Below are 20,399 nucleotides of genomic sequence, written 5' to 3'. Positions count from 1 at the left end.
TTTTGGTTAAACTGTCAATAAGCAGAATTGCCGGATTCGAAGTGGAGAAAACTCAGAAGCTTTTGTCGAGTCGCCCTCACAACCATTAAAAGTCACTGTTTGGTGTGCTTTATGGGCAGGTGGAAGCATTGGCCCATAATTTTTTTAAAGACGATGCCGGCCAGAATGATACGGTCAACGGAGAGCGCTACAGAACCATGATTACTGACTTCTTCGTACCTCAGTTGAATGGCATTGATGAGACAGAGCTGTGGTTTCGACAAGATGGCGCAGCATGCCACACGGCGGGGGCCACCATCAATTTATTGCGGGAGATTTGACTTTGTAAACCTATAAAAAAAAACACATACATTTTCCGTTTAGGTGCCGTCTGCTTGTTCTGTTTCCTCGTGGGCTTGATCTTCACCACAGGAGCTGGAGAGTATTGGCTGAAGATGTTCGACTCTTTCGCTGGAACCATCGGTCTCGTCGTGGTGGCCCTTATGGAGATGATCGCCGTCATCTACGTCTATGGACACGAGAAGTAAGTCAAAAAGCATGTACACTTTATATTTTATACCGTACCGTGACCTTGTTCTAGTTAGCTTCTTATATGACTAGAATATGTTTGAGTGACCAACGAGATACGAAATACGTCCTACAAGGGGTTTGATTTACGTTTCATAATATGTGTAACTAGAATATGCGTAATCAGTTTCATCTGGGTTTGAGTGACCAAAGAGATACGAAACTCGTTCTACAGCAGATTTTCTTCACGTTTCGTAATATGACTAGAATATGCGTAGTCAGTTTGATGTGAGTTTGAGTGACCAAAGAGATTTAGATCTGCGTTTGAGTGACCAAAGAGATACGAAACTCGTTCTGCGGGGGGTTTGTTTCACGTTTTATAATATGACTAGAATATGCGTAGTCTGTTTGATCTGGGTTAGAGTGACCAAAGTGATACAAAACTCGTTATATGAAGGGTTAGCTTCACGTTTCATAATATGACTAGAATATGAACAGTCAGTTTGATCTGGGTTAGAGATAAAGCGAAGAGATTTAGATCTGGGTTTGAGTGACCAAAGAGATACGAAACTCGTTCTACGAGGGTGAAAGGTTAGTTTCATATTTCATGATACGACTGCAATAAGCGAAGTCGGTTTAAACTGGGTTTAAGTGATATATGTACTTACATAATATAAATATATCTACCTTTTTTTTATTCCTGATAATAAAAACCCTATTTACTGTCTGTAAATATTAAATTCACGTAACACCTCTACTACGAAAATTGATGAGAAAATGCACAGTGGCAGATGGATGACGGGTGACATAGCAAAGATATCTTTTTTTTTAAATATTAAAAATGATTCTGTGATTATATATATTTTTTAAATGTATTCAATTTGTTCAATATTACTGTAATTTTCGCAATTTTTCTTGAATGTTGGACGTCACGAAGTACCTAGGTCATAATGTAGTACATTTTGTAGGGTAAGGCATAAAATTTCATGGATCGAGATATTTTATTTAATTTGGTTGGAAAATTATTATTTTTACGTTTCCGTTTCTACATTTACTACGGGTTTTACTGCCCGAGGTTATGTAGGACCATTTCTTACGAGTTACTAATGATGTGTCATCAAATTTTATTTATTCGTGTCCGACATCTTTATATATCATCCAATATGATCACTTTCAAAATTTTATGATTGAATTATTAAATTATTGTGTCGGGTTGTGGTCCCGTGGTTAGTGTCGCGGACTCTTAAGCCAGAGTTTCTCGGTTCGAACCCACTCTACCACAATTTCGTACCTATTTCTAATAATGAGCCGCTCAGGCTCACAGAAATAGTATGAAATTGAATAAATAAAAAAAAAACAAATATTTCTTTTAAAAAATGTATAAATATATATATATATATATATTTATATATATATATATATATATATATATATATATATATATATATATATATATATATATATATATATATATATATATATATATATATATATATATATATTTATATATATATATATATATATATATATATATATATATATATATATATATATATATATATATATATATATATGTATATATATATATATATATATATATATATATATATATATACATATATATATATATATACATATATATATATATATATATATATACATATATATATATATATATATATATATATATATATATATATATATATATATATATATATATATATATATATATATAAATATATATATATTAATACTAAAAAATTGAAAAAAAAGACACAAAATCTAATATAATGTCATAAAACATACACACGGACATTCGTGCGTTTATATGAACTTCCAGTTTATATGTATGTGCAAGTCAGCTGCTGGCTTTGAAGGTTGAAATCGATATTAGGTCTATTCAATATACATACATACATATGTAGTACCTACATGTACCTTCCAGACGGGAACCCATAAACTTCTGTAATAAAAACGTTTTATGGGAAACGCGACATCGCGTGACACGGTGTAATAATTATAATTGCGATCAGTTACTTCCGAATATGACTAAGTTCTGCCGACGACAAATTGTATGAGGAGATGCATGAACGTGGAAGAGGCGAAGAATGTTTGCAAGGACAGAGTGGTGTGGCGCTCTATTCTCTCTGCCTACCCCTGCGGGGAAGCGGCGTGATGGTTAGTTAGTTAGTTACATCATCAAAATATTTACGTTCTGGTAGCAATTTATACCGTCTTCTTCGTCTTGTCTAGAAAATATTGAGTAAGCATAAGTCAAATCTTAATTCATGTACATCATTAATTGGATCACTCTTTCTTGATTTTCACACATTTTCATAAATAATTTACCTCTACTGGCCATTTGACTTCGAATTTAGTCACTATGTTTCTCTAGAAACATTTAAATGTCAAATGTTTCATACAGAACTTTAACTAACTTCATGGCGTTGAAAATTGTTACAACAAGCAATAATGTCCAACTGTCACTTGTTCACTTTTGCTTGTAAAGAAAATAAACATCAATGCAGTTAGTCATTTTTAACAAGTCAAAATATTATACTTCCAAGTTTAAAATCGCTCTGGGATTTTTTACAGGGCAGTATTAAGCTAGTAAGATGTCAAATAGTTAATAATCACGTTTTTGTAAAAACTGCAGTTGGTCACTTTCTCCTCTATGACTACGACATGTAGGTATTCATAAAGTGTGTTATTGTTACAGGTTCACGAATGACATATACGAGATGACCGGCTACCGACCAGGACTGTACTGGCAGATCACCTGGCGCTATGTTGGGCCTGCCATCATGTTCTGCATCCTCGGGTCTTCCGTGGTGTTCATGTTCATCAAGAACCCCACCTACCAGGCTTGGAATGCCGACACTGTAAGTTTATATACAAGATCACTCAAAACACCCAATCCTGCATATATGTCTTATGTTCTGCATCCTCGGGTCTTCTGTGGTGTTCGTGTTCAAGAACCCAACTACCAGGCCTGGAATGCCGTCTCTGTAAGAGATGATGTGGAGAAATGGAAGTCTGAGCATTCCAATGCTTACAACCTGGCATTTGGCTGGCTTAAGTGATCAATTTATACACTTGTGTAACGTCCACCATTCTGCTCACTGTCGAGTAAGGGCTGAGATCCCCAGACTTCTATCTTCCTTCGTCGATAGACGTTTCATCTCAAATTGAGACACCTTTTATCAAAGGTGTCTCAATTGATGAATAATCCAGTAATCCGATAGAAAAAATAAAAATCACCAATAGATGTCTCTAGTGAAATTCTAGTGATCCAAGTACAATGATTCGAAATTGAATCATATATATAGAGCTTCCAAGAATTTGAGTAGTGCGGCTGTCAGTCATGGGTAGAATTGGTGAATGTTACACATGTTTAAAGTGATCATTGAAACCAGCCTATGACGGTCGTAAGCCCCGTAAATACCTAGACTTCCATATTCTACATCTATGTTGAGAAAAAAAAGTTTATTTCAGTTTTTTTCAGTTTTTTATCTGACTGCCATATAAGGCATGAGTGCGTCACAAACCTCTTTTTGAGAATATTTATATATGACCCGAGTTGGCAGTTGATCTCGGCTCATAGGAAATGAGTTTATTTGCCATTTTCGTAGTATTTGATTAGTTTTTTATTTCTTCTCCCAGGGTGCCTTGGTGAACACGGCCTATCCCAACTGGGTCATGGCGATAGCTCTCAGCATGATCACGGCCGGGGTCCTCCCGATCCCGCTGGTGCTGCTCCTCCGCAGCTTCCAGTGCCTGTCGCTGGACGTGGACATCCACCAGGGCAGCATCCGCCGCATCGAGACCACCGTCTCCACCAAGGAAATGATGGACGACCAAGATGTAAGTCTCATCAGATCAAAGAAACAACCTTCTCGTTCTCATTCCAGCCTGGGATCTGCTGACCTCTATTGTGACGAGTCTCCATCAATGAATATCACCTTTTAGACCTTCTTCTTCATGAGCTCTCTGACCTCAACTGCTGGATATAGGGCTTTTCCCATTCTTTCCATTTCCTCCGGATGGTTGCTGCTTGCAGCCAGTTTCCACCCTCCATAGCAACAATATCGTCGGACCATCTCCTTTGGGGTCTTCCGACACATCTTTTGTTCTCCCAAGGTCTCCATCGTAGACTTCTTGGAATTTATTATTAGACCTAGGTCTTTATTATACAGGTTTTATCCACAGAACTTGACTTTTTTTGTTTCCTGTATTGTGACCTTTCAAACGTTTTCTTTTTTTAAACCTTGTCCAAATTATAATGATGGGAAAAATAGAAAAACGCCGAGGAACTGGCAGAAAGCGAATATCGTGGCTTCACAACATTCCTGACTATCTTCTTTTAATTAAATGGGAATTGTATTTATTATTTACCTTACTTATGATGTACAAGGTTTATAGATCATTAAGTGGATTTTTGTTTCTTCTAACTAATTCAGTATGTTTTTATTTGAATATGTGTTGGGAACAGGAGGGATGATCTAGTGTGGGCAAGTCAGGAACTTGTCAGCATTTGCTCATTGCTGGGAGGAAACCTCATTGCACTCCTCAGGAGAAGGCGGACTGTTGACTATCATCAGCAGACCTTCCGTTCTACTAGAAGAGGGTTCTGCGTTTTGTGTCCTAAACATTTGCGACTGGACCGGAATGAGAGAGTTGTTCTGGACGGCGCAGGACGGCAAAGCCTTTGCTATAGTGATTGCCAACGTTGAGGGGACCTAACAAGGCACACAGAGAGAAAGAAGAAACCTTGTCCTCCAGTTGTAGGCGTTTAGAAGATCTGGCTGTTGATTGAGGGTTCCAGTTCTGCGACAAAACCTTCTATGATACAGAGAGTCACTCTCTCCACTTTTACATTAATTTTTCAGACTTTTCTGTATTTTTAAGTGCTGTGAGCGTACCCTAGAATCTTTCAGGATAAATGAATTGATATATATTCCAGCAAATCCACATTCACTGGAATTCTGAGGAGAACAATATGGCTTCATCTTGAATATCAACTTATTTGTTAATAAACATATACCATATCATTCCATTTCAGACTGTAAAAACATTGATTTTCCTGACTTCTATTTTTGGTGTTGTGTGATTTTTATCCTGTACGGTTTTGATCTTCTTTTGCTTAGTAGTTAGTACTTATTTTGTTTGTGACTATCCCACTATTCTGTGTGTTTTGTTGTTGTATCTTTCCTACAAAACCTTTCAACTTTTAACTAAAAACGTTGGTTGTCTGTCTTCTTTATCTTCAATACCTTTTAACATCTACTAAGCTTTAGCAAAATACCATGGTGAAAAGAATAAATTTAAATAAGATTATGGTAGTAGAGCGATTATATAGAGCAAAGAACATAATATCATTCTCAAAGAGGTGCTATATAAGATTTTACAAAATATTGTGTTTTGAAATTAAATAAATATTTTTTTTGAATACTGATGGAAAAATAAAGAATTTGTACTGGCATTTCTTGGTAGAGCTGCATTTTATATAATAAAATAACAACTATACAAATTTTTCCATATTTCGCTCACTCCTTTCAACAACGTCATATATCAAAGAACATGATTTTTCAGGAGATTGTTTTTAAAGTTTAAAAATATAATACAATGTATTAAAAATATATCATGCCACTTATTGAAATTTTTACTGTGCAACAGATCTTTTTAGGTAAAACCTGAATGTTTTTTTCTCCATTTGAAAAATATTTAGTATTTAAAAAAAAATAATTAAACACAAAACCTTTTCTTCAAAATGCAAAAACAACACTTTCGGCCCTGTAGCGAGTAAATAATAGGTTAAAAATATGCCGATTTTGCCGGGATATGGTAAATTTTTTGGGCATTCTGAAAACACGCATAACTGGAATTTGTCGATTTTTGATATATGACGTTGTTGAAAGGAGTGAGTGATATATTTTATTTGACCAGTGACTCGGTTTCATCGTTATAGACAACATCAGACCGGTATTTTATAAAATGTGGAGTAGTTTAGTAATTTTATGAGGGAAATAAATACGAAATAATTTGTATTAAATTACAAGGCAAAGTGGAAGACATGGGAAGAATACTTGTATCCTGGTTTAACACATTTAGACAGTGATTCCATTGTAGCACTTAGTCGCTGTTTAGAGAAAGCAAAAATTTATGAATTGGCGTTCAATAATTATGACAATTTTAAATAGTTATTACATTGTATGTCGCCTGATTCTTCTTCTTCTTTCAATCCTTATCCACTTCATCTGGTGTTTAAATTATATTCTCGAGGTGTTATCTTGATCGTTAGTTACACGATGGCAATTAGTATACTTTTCCAAAATGATATTAAGTAGATATTATAGACAGATATATAAAGACCCTACTGGAAATCGAACCCAGGACCTCCAGCATGGTATCAAAAAGAGCTAATCACTATGCCACGGAGGCAGACTTTAGCCTGATGCAGCCATAAATGATTGTTTTTCTCATCTGTCATTTCAAATGAGCTGTTAGAACAACGCCATCTTGCCTTTTTTAGTAGAATGATATCCTAATTAAACATTAGTATATTTTTTTAGAAAAACCCCATTGATTTATTACAGGGTTGTCCAAAGCACTGTCCATGGCTTATATTTGTGCGACCTGTGACGTATTTTTTATCTACCGAAAAAAAAATCCTTTTACGAAATACATATCATGGAACATTATCTTATTTTTATGGCATCCCAAATAAATAAATGAGATATTTATTTTCATTAATTGATTCGGCTGTCACTTTGTGGTACAATCTATCCATTTTTAATTAAATTTTTAGTTGGTAAATAACAGTATTTAAAAAAAAAATCTATTGAGACACGTGTTTCGATGCATTCTGCATCATTTTAAAGTACCGTGTCACAATAGATTTTAAGATATACTCGTATTTACCGAGTAAAACTTAAAAGAGATATTTATTCATAGGGCAAAAAGTTTTCTTTCACAATTATTAGGAGAATTCTCGAACTGTGTATTTGTTTGCGTTTTGACGTGTTTGTCAAACGTGACGTCAACCGTACCAGGGCTTCACGTGTTTCTGTGGCCCTCCAATATGTTTTCCATTTCATTCAAACCCTCATCCGCACCCGATGGTGCATAGGGCACTGCATCATATAAATCCATTGTTAACACATGGAGGAAAGGTGACCAGCCCTCCGCTTATTGAAGAAATATTAGAATGAAAAATCACTTATATTTATTTGACCCCCCCCCTGGGAATCGATCCCGAAATCTCTAGGTCGGTAGTCGAGTGTACTGACCACAACACTACAGAGCCGGACAAAATATTTAATCTTCAAATTAATAAAATTTATTTACAATTAACATATACATTACAAACTTAAAATTTAAAGCGTATACATTAAAATCGAAAATATGCAAGAATACTATTGCTAAAGGCGTAGAAGAATCCCGCTTCGGAAAACTCCTTCAGACAAATGGAACAGATCAATATCCTATGAGATATTGTTTAATATAGCGGTAGCTCTTCCTACAGGCATAACCATCGGCAGGTTGGTCCTGTATATAGGAATGTGAAACAATCTATGCCGACGCTGTCTTAGGTAACTATCGGGAACATACAGACCAATGCTCCGGATAATTTAATTAATTTGTTTTTATTGACCCGGGAACGTATGTGCTTTGGACAGCCCTGATTTATAAAATATCGATTGCTTGGAGTGAAAAATTGTTGGATTCCTAATTTGTCAGGGAATTTTTCACCTTTCAGCTTTCCATAAGGAACCTTGCGGTTTTCAGTCTTAAAACAGCAATGTGTGATTGAAGCTAGATTGTAATTTTGAGCTTTTTAGTACTAGCAACCTAACCCAACCCGACTTGAGTGTATTGTATTGGCCATGTACCTAACCTTCCGCTACTAATGTGACGTATTGCTTGATGCACCGTGATTGGCAGGTCATGAGCCCTGACTACTCCCCCGGAGCGCCCCTAGAGCCCCCTCTGATGACCAAATTCACCATAGGAGACTTTGAGGTAAGATAACATCTATTTTTCTTTCATCCTTTTAATCATAAACTGGCTGGCTTAAGCGATCACTTTATACACTTGTGTATAAAGTTCACCGTTCTACCCATTCATAAATATCAAGTAATGGTGTCACAATCAACCTACTTCCAAATCTATTGAAAAATGATTACCCACATGTGGAAGGGATCCATGAACATTGCATGTATACAAGTTCCAAAAATTAATGAAATTTGACATATAGTTCAAAAAATATTTTTTTATTCGTCGGAAATGATAACGTGTTAACTATGTCAATCACAATTTTGAAGTGAACCATCTTAGCTGGCTATTCGAAACTGTCACCAGTAGTTGATAATGCCCTAACAAGGCGAAACAATTGTTACAAATATTGTGTCTTATTTCTATATTTTCTAAAAATAAAATATACAACTTTTGTATGGTCTCATGGTTAATAAAAAAATCTCTAATTTTGATTAGGGCTTTACATATTATATTAAGGGTCTACCCTCAAATATACAAAGTCAGTAAGCGACCGGCTGCGAGAGAAGCCGCACGTGTCATCCACGCACAATTTCTTTTGGCAAGGTAAAACAACCTACCACCACTTGTCTCCACCGACAAGACACACAACGTGGCTTGGTGGGTCTCTGCAAAAAAAATAGTTCTTAATATGTGTAAATTGTGATATAAATAAATGAATACAAATAAAAAAATAAGTAAATAAAAATAAAAAATTGTTTTAACCTTTCCGGGAGTACGAAAATTGATGTCCGACTTTCTCTGGGGAGTGGGTTCTTTTTACATGGAAAAAATTTTTTTTTCATTAAATCGATGTATTATGAAGATAGAAATTATGTAAAAAAAAAATTTAAACACCTCTTCGAAATATTTTTCAATTATGACAAAATTACACACAAATATCCACAGATGTCATTGCTATACAAGTTACATCATACTAACTGACAGATGGCCTTTATGCTCATCAATGTCGATACTACTTTAACCGGTTAACTGCCGGCAGGTACATGTATGGCGGTACCCAGCACGCCGCGAATTTTACCACAAAAATAAAACCTTCTAAACATATCGTTATTGAAAGTGTATTAACGTTTATTTATAAAACTTGCCAAATAAATGAAGAGCGCGCCAGTCGTTCAGTCATTTATCCATAATCATAAAATTAATTGTTCATGGTGCAGAATTGTCACAAAATTTGTCATAGAAAATATGAAAACTAAATTATATGTCAAAAGTTATTGTTTATCTAAGTTTAACATTAAAATTATACACACACTTTGATTTAAAAAAATTAAAAATTAAAAATTATCGGAATCGACACTAAAATCACTGTCATCAGATTCGGCAGTGACGGCTACTCGGAGATTATTGGACAACCCTGAGCGCCGTTAGTTGTTCCGACGACAAAGCTCTCTTTAATTTACGTTTAAAGTGGCAAAAACAAATTCTGTTTCAATCTAAGTATGCAAAGATATTCTCAATAGATGTCACTATGCATTCAATACTTAATAAATAATAGATTTTCTTTACTAAAAGCCCATTTAAAACGGCGCGTCTTAAGACGTCATTTTTGTATGAGCGGCGCTCCGGTCACAGAAAATTATGCGTCTTAAGACGCTCTTGGCAGTTAACCGGTTAATGAAAATTCGCACCGACGTTCGTTTACGTCCATACTCCCGGAAAGGTTAAATTTGGAAATGTATTAAGAAGTTTGAGCTAATTTCCAGGGAGGGAGCAGCCGGGCAGACAGCCGCAAGTACGGGGGCGCCGTGCCGCCGCTGCCCGGCCCCGCCGACAACAGGCGCACGCCGCCCCCCTCCTCCATCGCGCGCACCCGGCCGGCCCACCAGTAGGGGCCCCCCGGCCAGGGTAACTAACCGCTGACCGCTCACAGCTCACAGCATAGCCCCTACCTTACTTAAGTTTATCACAAAAACTATTACTTTTTATTGAATTTATTCTTTCCACTTTATGATTTGTTTGATTTTAGATGTTATGTTATAATTTTTATGATTTTTTTTCGCAGATATGATCCTGATTTTAAAGTAATTTTAATCTATTTAAATATAAATGTGAATGTTCTTTTTTTTAAAATCTTATATCTTATCTTCTTCTTCTTCTTCTTTTTGTAGATCCTAAGGATCTGTTTGTGCCTGCGCTTGTCGCTCTTGGGATGCTGACTCCCAGCTGTCTTTCCATCTTTTCTTTTTCATATATATATATACCATTCCCTCATCAGGAACATCAGGTCAGCCTATACTTATCCTGGTGAGGGAATGATTATTCCGAAACCGTTAGCCGTGAAGTAGAATTTTTAATTTGTATTACACAAAGTGAATTTTGAATGTCATGGAGAGTAGCACTCTCCATGCAAGTGTTTTTTTATGATGATTTTTCTTCTTTTATTTTCTTCTTTTATTTTATATTAAAAAATCATTCCTTGTTATTCAAACAATTGTCAGACCCGTACTCTTCTATGGCTCCGAATGCTGGACGATGTAAAATATAACACCTACTCCTAGTTGCCTACAACTAGAAACTGCTGAAATGTGAATGCTTAGATAGTCTTAGATGGAATGTCCCTTAGAGACAAAATAAAGAGTTCACTCATTCGTTGAAGCCTGGGTGTAACAGGCATTAAAGGAAAAGGCAATTGAAATGGTATGGGCAAATCGAACGCAGAGAACCTAATTATATAGTGAACCAAGCAATCGTCATGGATCTTCCTCGAAATACATCTAGAGGAAGACCAAAAAATTCATGGATGCTGCAGGAAGATAACATGATTCGAAGGAATGGCCTAGGTGACATTGTCCATGATAGAAGGACCTACAACCTGAGGACGAGGAGAGCTGAAGAACAATCTACAAAGACAATAAGTTAGGATGGAGCCAGGAAAAAGAAGATTCCATCTTCTTCAAAGATTATTTCATATTTATTTCCATTTGGATCTGACTGATGTATTTATCTTTCCAGGGCGATGACGATGATTTCAACGACTCGCCAATCCACCGTCTCGGAGACTTCAACCACAACTCTTCATCAGATGACGAGTCCACTCCATCGTCCAACAACCGTCTTCGACCCCCGATGAGCCAGCAAGCTCGTCGGCCCTTTCAAATGGAAGTTTTGGAAGACTATTGACACACTGTGGTCATGACCTTATCCAAAGGCAACATTTATATAAATAAAATATATGTATTTTTATTTGAAAACAATCATTTGTATTGCCATACCGTTAAAAATGCTTTCCTACCCATCTTGTATATATTTTTTTAGTCTGGTAACATTATCTGCTAACCAAATTGAAGTTTTGGAAGACTATTGACACATTGTGGTTATGCCTTAACCAAGGTAATATTTATATAAACAGATGTATAAATAATATTAGTTTCTTTAAATACAATTAATTTGTATTGTCACACAGTCAAAAATACTTTCCTACCCATCTTGTGTCCATTTTTTTAATCTGACAACATTATGTATTAACCATAGAAGCACAGTAATTTATCAACAGTCCCCGTTTTCTCAAGAATTGTTTGAAATAACGTTAGTAAATACTTATGACTAGTGACATCTCCTATAGTTACTGTACTCTTGATCAGGAGTCGAATAGTCTATGTAGTCTCAAATTATAGATTGGTTTGGCAAAGTACTGGTGATACGGTGCATTACACAAAATAATGTAACAAAAATAATAATTTTATATAATTTATAAAGCGCTATTTTCGTGAAACACAATTTCGAAGGCACTTGAATATATATATGTGTATTGGTACACAGTTTTGTATCAATGTGTAGATATTTAAATTGTCTATGATTGACTGCATTATTCAAACGATGTTTTGAAAGCATGGCTTTATATTTAAATATGTATGATGGGTAGGAATATGAATGTAATTAAATATTGTGCGAAAGGAAAAAATTCACACAGTTTGTGAATTTATTGACTTCTTGTCGCATTAAATTAACCCCATTTATAAGAATATATATATATATATATATATATATATATATATATATATATATATATATATATATATATATATATATATATATATATATATATATATATATATATATATATATATATATATATATATATATATATATATATATATATATATACATATATATATATATATATTTATATATATATATATATATATATATATATATATATATATATATATATATATATATATATTTATATATGTACATATATATATATATATTTATATTTATATATATTAAAATAATAGTAACATTTATTTGTGATATTATCGTAACATATTTAAAAAATATATACATACGTGCAGAATATTTAAGCAGAGACCGATTCATATTTATTTATTTATTTTCCAATCAAATTGGAACACAAATCTAATCACAAAATGCGATATGATCATGAATTTAGCTTCGACTCTTGCCAGTAGTGCGCGAAGGGGAGAGTATAATAATTATTATTAGGAGTAAGTTATTTATATCGAAGTGTTGGCAACACTCGCTGAATATGCAATCGAGAGTTACTAAGTGTTGGCAGTACTTGCTAAATATGCAATTGAGAGTTACCAAGTGTTGGCAACACTCGCTCAATATGCAATTGAGAGTTACCAAGTGTTGGCAGCACTCGCTCAATATGCAATTGAGAGTAACCAAGTGTTGGCAACGCTCGCTAAATATGCAATTGAGAGTTGCTGATTACTAGTGATTTATTTAAGTGTTGACAACAGTCGCTAAATATGCAATTGAGAGTTACCTATGTAAATAAATGTTTGGAAAATTCGAAAAAAATATATGTAGATATTATTCGTAAAAACAAAAAAAAAAAACGACGATAGTTGACTTTGATTTGAGTCGTATTTAAGTTAGGTGAATTTCGCTTCAAGCTCTCTGTGCTTTGTTCAAAACAATTTTGATAGTAATTGATATATTTTTTAAATATTAATATATTTTTAATTTTGACGAATCTTTTTTACTTATAATTATTTTATAAAACATTTTATCATTTTTTAAATATTTTATTAATTAATTTAGCACTTAGTTTGTGAATGACTATGATGATTTAAATATAATAGTAAAACACTTGTCTAAGACCACTTTTGAGTATATTAGTTTATTTACTAAACACGGTTAGTTTCGAAAACTGTAAAATGTTCTCATCGACTAGTGATTAAAACATCTGTAGTTCTCAAGTCTAGTCGTGTTTACATTAATAAACTAAAAAAAGTGGTATTTGACATTTTAACAGTATGATTTTGTAAGTACTTTGAAATGAAAAAGGCTATCTTTAAAACAATTCTTCATAATACAAATTCAAGTGAATTTAACTATGGTTCTAAATTTAAATTAATAGCCATTCAAATTGTATTATGAATCTCAATATTCAAAAGAAAATACTACTAAATGATTTTAAAAACTTACCTTTTAAAGTTTAATTTCTACCCATATAATTTTTTTACATGCAGTTAGGACGGTTCTGCATTCAGGTAACAGCATACAAAAATAACATAAATATATATGTATATCAAATTCCATTAATATACTATTATCCCTATTCACAAATCCTGTTAATTTTTGATCTAGTAACGAAAACTCAATTTAAAAAATATATAATTATAGGCCAATCGTCATTCTGTTTTCTATCCAGTTTTTCAGTTAGGAGAGTTGTTTATTTAGGTGACAAATTTACATTTGAAAAAAAAATACTGCATAGTTTTAAAAAATCTGGAATGCTGGAAGGCTTTAGACTTCCACCATCTTTCGTATAAAAGCGATAGATGCTTTGTCTTAAGTTGTTACACCTATAATAATATGTGTATATTAATATGTACAGGTTTTTCATTTCAAATCGGACGTTCAACAAATCTAATTAGTCATTTTACAAAACAATTTAGACATTATATTGTATTTTATAAAAAGCAGTACTTATGATTGAAAGAAGTATTGAAAACCTTGTCTGAAAACTTGAGTACACATCGCGTGCACAGTCTATTACAGCGCGCCGCGCAGGCTTGCCAACTTGACGACAAACGCACTTGCTAGTCTTAAGAATAAATTATGGTGGCATGTTATTCACACTGACGGTATATGTCGTACTAATATGAATATATTTCTGAAAACTTTTCTATAAAATACAATATAACGTCCAATTCGGTTAGTAAAATGTCCATTTAAAGTTAAAAAAAAACCATTGTCATCTGTAGGGTGAGTAATCCAGTTTCTGATAACTAAGAAAAAGTCTATATTCTTGGTTAAACGCTGCTTTAAATAATTTAAAGCAGACAGAAGAAGCATATTACAAAATGATAAAATTTACTGTAGCTACTGTAGTCGACAGTTTTTTATTGAACAGTGTGCCGTTATTATTGGGCGGCCATTTTGAATTCAAAGTACTGTTTGAGGTTTGAGCTGTTAGTTTTTCCGTTGCGTATATTAGAGTATAATTATAATACTAAATAAACACAGTGCTATATATTATTTGAAACTGACAAAACAAGCTAACATAATTCAAAGTAAAACAATTTGCTACAGTCGACAGTTTATTATTACTAGCGTCCTTGGGTGGCCATTTTGAATTCAAAGTACTGTTTGTAATATAAGCTGAAGTTTTTCCATTGCATATAATAGAGTGTAATAATAATAATAATATGGAATTAACACTGTGCTTTACCTGATTTAAAACTGACAGAACTAGCTAATCGGATTCAAAGTAAAATAATTTGCTACAGTCGACAGTTTATTTTAATTTATATAAGCATGTCTTTGTTATTTGGTGGCCATTTTGAATTCAAAGTACTGTTTGAAATATAAGTTGATGTTTTTCCCTTGCATATGTTAGAGTGTAAAAATGATAATATATTGAATAAACAACAGCTTTTAGGTACAATTCCATAGTATATACGGAGTAAGCGGTAGTTGTAGGATTAGTGACAGCCTGGAATGGCTTCCCAACCGTGCTCAATGCATTTTTGTATGTAAGGTACTGTTGGCAGATTGCTCCTTATTCACGGTATTAACATAGGTACATAATTTAGTAACGATTTTTTTTATTTTTTTTAATTGCATTGAAAATGTTTGCGACCCCTTTTTGGAAACTATATTATTGTGTTTAACTATTATGACTTGTGTTCTGTCAAAAAAAAATTCAAATGTACAAATTTTGTTCAAATGTTTTTTAATAGATTTTTTTAAAAGTGTTTTCACAAAAACTGTAAAAAGTCATGTTGTCACATTGAACAATTTTAAAGATAACATTTTAAAAAGTCATCTTATCCCTCAGTACGCCCTAATTAATTATTTATTATTTTCTATGTACACCAAATTCTTTAATTTATTAATCATAATATTAATACAATGAGAAATCTCACATTATTTATCTTTATATTGTGGATTGAGAATTATGTATTATTCAATATTATATTAAAACTTAAACCACGTAATGTTGAGCCAAACTCGACATTATTTGGCTCAATTTATTGTTGAGAGTTGGCATTATAAAAATGTATGTCTAGTCCAGTGTTCTGCAATTTTTTCTGTTCAAATCAAGAAATTTCAGAGGTACACCAAAGAAAAAACAAACTTAATTTAAAATTGATTTATTATTGAAATTAATAAAATTTGAAAACATATAAGTATATAACAAATAATGTTTGATGCGAGTTGTAAGACTGCTTAACTGAGTACAGGCGATAAAAAATTGGAGCAATTGTTTATGAGGCTGCTCTCACCTCTTCGTTGATCATCCTCAGGCGTTCTTTTAAAAATATATATAATATAGTCAGAGTCGAAAATCCCCATAGCTTTCAGCTGTTTCTAGGTGTGTTATCTTCACAAAACTAGACTTTTTTCCGCGGCACACCAACTAATCACCACGGTACACCAGTGTGCTGCGGCACACAGTTTGCGGAACACTGGTCTAGAGACATCAGACAGAGTATTAAGGGTTAATAATATGCTTTTAAAATTCTGAAAAATTTGTTAGACAATTGTCTAAAATACCTTAAAAATTACATCTACTTACCCAGCACGTGGATTTGTGTATACTACTGGTTGACATTGTCAATGTCAATTCACATATGCATGTTATTTAAAAGTTAAATACAACAATATAAACCCTTTTATTATTGTTTTTTTTTTAATTATATTGATAGGCCTAGAATGTAATCGAAATTGGAATTGTTCTCATACATATTATATTTTCAGTAATTATAAATGTAAAAATATATAATTTATATTATATCAGCTGTAACGATTTGTTTAAAAACAGTCCTTAATATATTACACATTTGTTGACTACGGATTTTAGTTATACACTAAAAATACAGATATAATCAGAGTATAGGATTACGAATCGCACAGTATAGGTTCGTCTGAATCAGACCTAACATTGTAAGGAACGCATCTCGATGTAAAAGTAAAGTATTACTATAAACAACATTTTAAGTGTGTTCAAATACTTGGTTACAAATCTAGATTATCTCCAATTGGAAGTAATTTTTTATATTGTTTTTTTGACATTTTAACGCAGATAAAATTATAAGCTAAAAAAAAAAAAACATAAAAGGATGCTTTCTAGCGTTTCTCATGTATGTGAATATAATCCAGGATTCGGACCTCACATACAAATGAAAGAGTTTCTGTTCAATAAAAAGCTTAGTCAATGCAAGCAATCTGTTTCAAATTTGAACAGTTTGTAAGTTTCAAGAATTTGATTAGTGTGGTTGTCACTCATGGGTAGAATTGGAAGTTACACATGTGTAAAGTGATCACTTATGACGGTCGTAAACTCCGTAAATGCCCAGACTTCCATATTCTTCTTCATCTATTTTGAGATGTTAAAACGTAATTTATTATTAAATCTTTACGTTGGTAGTTATACTAATTTTTCAAGTCAATAAATCCAATATGTATGTATTATTAACTTTTAATTTATATTTGAAGCACTAACTTTGTGATTTTCCATTTTATAATTAAAATGTAACTTTGTTTTAAAATCACCATAAATATTATATAAGTATTAAAAGCAGTCTTGATAAAGAAAAATATAAATATATAAATATATAATTAAATCAGTATAAATACTTTATTATAACTTAATTGTAATGTCTACCGGTTTCAAAGCTAACTGCTTCTTTTTCGACTCTTAATACTATTAATCAGTCTTGAAAAAGAAGCGGTTAGCTTCGAAACCGGTAGACATTATAATTAAGTTATAATAAAATATTTATAGTGATTTTAAAACAAAATTACATTTTAATTATATTATTAACTTGTTATTATAGAGTAAGGGTAGAGCCAAACGACACGAATAGGGTCTCAATATGTGATTCAAAATCAAATGTATAGTATTTTGAGTAGATAGCATTTTTGGAATGGAATAGAATCTGCGCTGAGCGCAGAAAAGTTATTTTTGGTTTGAGCGAGGATTTTTAATGTGTACTAGTCAAAATTATTTAGTGGAATGATACGCGTTTTATAAAAACGAATGAGTCCTTAGTGGTTCGCTTCCGACGCAATCGTCGGTGAATGAATTACGAGATGTGTTGTTGAACCCACCTCACTGGCAAGCATTAATACAGGAAACAATTAGTAACCGTCAAAGAAAAATGGATGAAAATATTGTCAGGTAATTGCCGTGTAAAAAGTAGGAAGAATTACGCAAAATATCAAAGCCGGCTGATAACAATTTACCGTGAAAACCATTTTCTAATTACGCATTTCGTTGATAGCTTAAAAAGTCATCTGTCAATTCCTGGTCAGGCTTAGTAAACTAAAATTTCAATCTTTTTAATGTTCAATTTATTTATTTTCTTCAGTAAAATATTTCTTTGAACTTTCTTTTTTTCAATCAATTGTTATACGAATTTTGCTTTTTTCATTTTTAAATAGGTGAAAATAGTTTTTATTGTTTAAATTAACAATGTTTTAACTATGTAAAATATCATCCTTGTTTTTTTCATACATAAGTCATAAACAGTCGAACTTACACATTACAAAGTTGATAAAGTTGTAAAATTATTTTAATTCTTGGATTAATTCAGTTAAAAACTAACATTCGAAGTGTATATAAACGGTTGACGCATTTGGAATTTGATAATTTATCAAAAAAAAATTTGTATAAAATTGTGAAAAATCTTTTGTTATTGCTGTCGTGTCGTATTGGGCACTGAATATTTTATTAGTTTCTTGAATGTTGTGGCACATTTTATAAACTTTATAAAATAAAACAACTTTGTTTTTAACCACTTTTTATTGATTCGTTTTTTCTTGTGTACATGTTTTCTGAGTATATGTTTAACCCATGACAAGGTTTTAGTCGAAACCAGTCAGAGATAAAATGTACCCAAAAAAAGTAGTTAAAAACAATGTTGTTTTTTTTCATAAATTTCAATTATTGAATGGAACTCTCAATAGATATTATAGGAGACGAATCTCATTGAAATAAACGACGTAAGATATAAATTTGTATTTGTTACATAAAATGCAAAATATACCAGGGATAAAGTTCTATTTTCAATAAAAATATCAACCAAAGTGAGAACTTTCTTTAGTTTAAAATTCGTTCTGTGGACATTCTATTTTATATTTTGTTTGTGATTATCATTTGAAAATAAGTAATTTTTATAAAACAATTTATTTGAATACAAAAATATTCATCAATTATTATCGATAGTGAAAATTGTTCTACCATTTAAATGTCTTCATTTCTGAGTATAATTATGTGAGCAAAAGTAATTTACCTAATTTTAATATTAATTTTAAGTGTTCGTTGGCAGTGTTTCTTCTTATTTATATTAGAATATAACTATTTTTAAATTTTGTCAAGTTTAAAAAATTTAAGTTTTCATAAGAAATAATGTAAATAATCTACCTTTTTTTGCTTTCATGTAAAAATATATTTTGCATATCGTCAAATCGAAGGTTAAACTCATCACATACAGAACGAGATGGTCAAGATCTTAGTTTACCATTTAAAATATACGTTTGTAAAATGTGTTTGCACTAGTAATAACGGTATTTGCAATTAGTAGTATGAAAAATTACGGTAATTACAGTTAATAACTTACACCAGTAATAATGGTTATTGCAATTAACAGTATTAAAAATGACATAATGGTAGCATTTAAAGCAAGGGTGGCCAACCCGTGGCCCGCCGGGTGTCTACTTGCGGCCCGCAAATCACTCATTTTTACTTTAGTATACACAAAACCACCAAAAGGACATTCCATATATGGGAGTATTTCACTATCTTCATAATTTCAAGACCCATAATGGTGTCAAGTAGTAAAGACGTTGGACTAAAGAAGAGAAGAGTAACAGAAGAACTGAGAAGTTTTTAAGACAGATGGATTATAAACTATTTTTACGTGGAATTTAAAAACAAAGCCAACATGCCTGATATCCCTAATAAAGTAACTAATAAATATGCTTTGAATAATAAAATTAAAAAAATTACGGCCCGGTAGGTAATCTCATTTCTAAAATCTGGCCCAGCTACTGAAAATGTTGGCCACCCATGATTTAAAGGGTCATATATTCATGTGGATAAATGATGACCCTCGGATTCAATATGCTCTAAAATTTAATATTGTGTCCTGCAAAAGATATAAGTTGAAGTCAACTTTATTTCCTATGACTATATAATTTTCTTCAACCCTTCGATTTGTATTACTTGGAAGTGAAAGTTACCAAATAAAAAACATTACTTTTTCAAAGTAAATTTAATGTTTTCTTCACTACGTTATTAAAACATTAATTTCCGTATGTAATTGATGCTCTGGGTCACCGTACTGTACTTTATGAGTTTTATCTTTCAATTCATTAATTATATATAATTCTAATTCATTAATTATATA

General features: G+C 32.3%; 1 protein-coding gene across 2 annotated transcripts in view; it reads left to right on the top strand.

Annotated features, from left to right (window-relative positions):
• LOC148307138 (sodium-dependent neutral amino acid transporter B(0)AT3-like) overlaps positions 1-12,506 on the top strand; it is an 85,328-nt gene extending 72,822 nt beyond the window's left edge. Inside the window, exons 9-14 of one of the 2 annotated variants that reach the window (XM_088263854.1) lie at positions 364-523; positions 3,227-3,389; positions 4,171-4,371; positions 8,452-8,529; positions 10,269-10,410; positions 11,518-11,642. In XM_088263854.1, the coding sequence (XP_088119980.1) occupies positions 364-523; positions 3,227-3,389; positions 4,171-4,371; positions 8,452-8,529; positions 10,269-10,394 (728 nt within the window). In that variant the 3' untranslated portion in view covers positions 10,395-10,410; positions 11,518-11,642. Of the gene's footprint in view, positions 1-363; positions 524-3,226; positions 3,390-4,170; positions 4,372-8,451; positions 8,530-10,268; positions 10,411-11,517 lie in introns of both variants that reach the window. The other variant, XM_088263855.1, reaches the window with a different exon arrangement.
• The last annotated feature ends 7,893 nt before the right edge of the window (positions 12,507-20,399 follow it).

Source organism: Brachycentrus maculatus, unplaced genomic scaffold (genome assembly GCF_059751285.1).
Source record: "Brachycentrus maculatus isolate JH-2025_06_01 unplaced genomic scaffold, ASM5975128v1 h1tg000206l, whole genome shotgun sequence".
Classification (NCBI taxonomy): Eukaryota; Metazoa; Arthropoda; class Insecta; order Trichoptera; family Brachycentridae; genus Brachycentrus; species Brachycentrus maculatus.
Note: the sequence above shows the minus strand (reverse complement) of the source record. Positions and strands in the feature narration are given on the sequence as shown.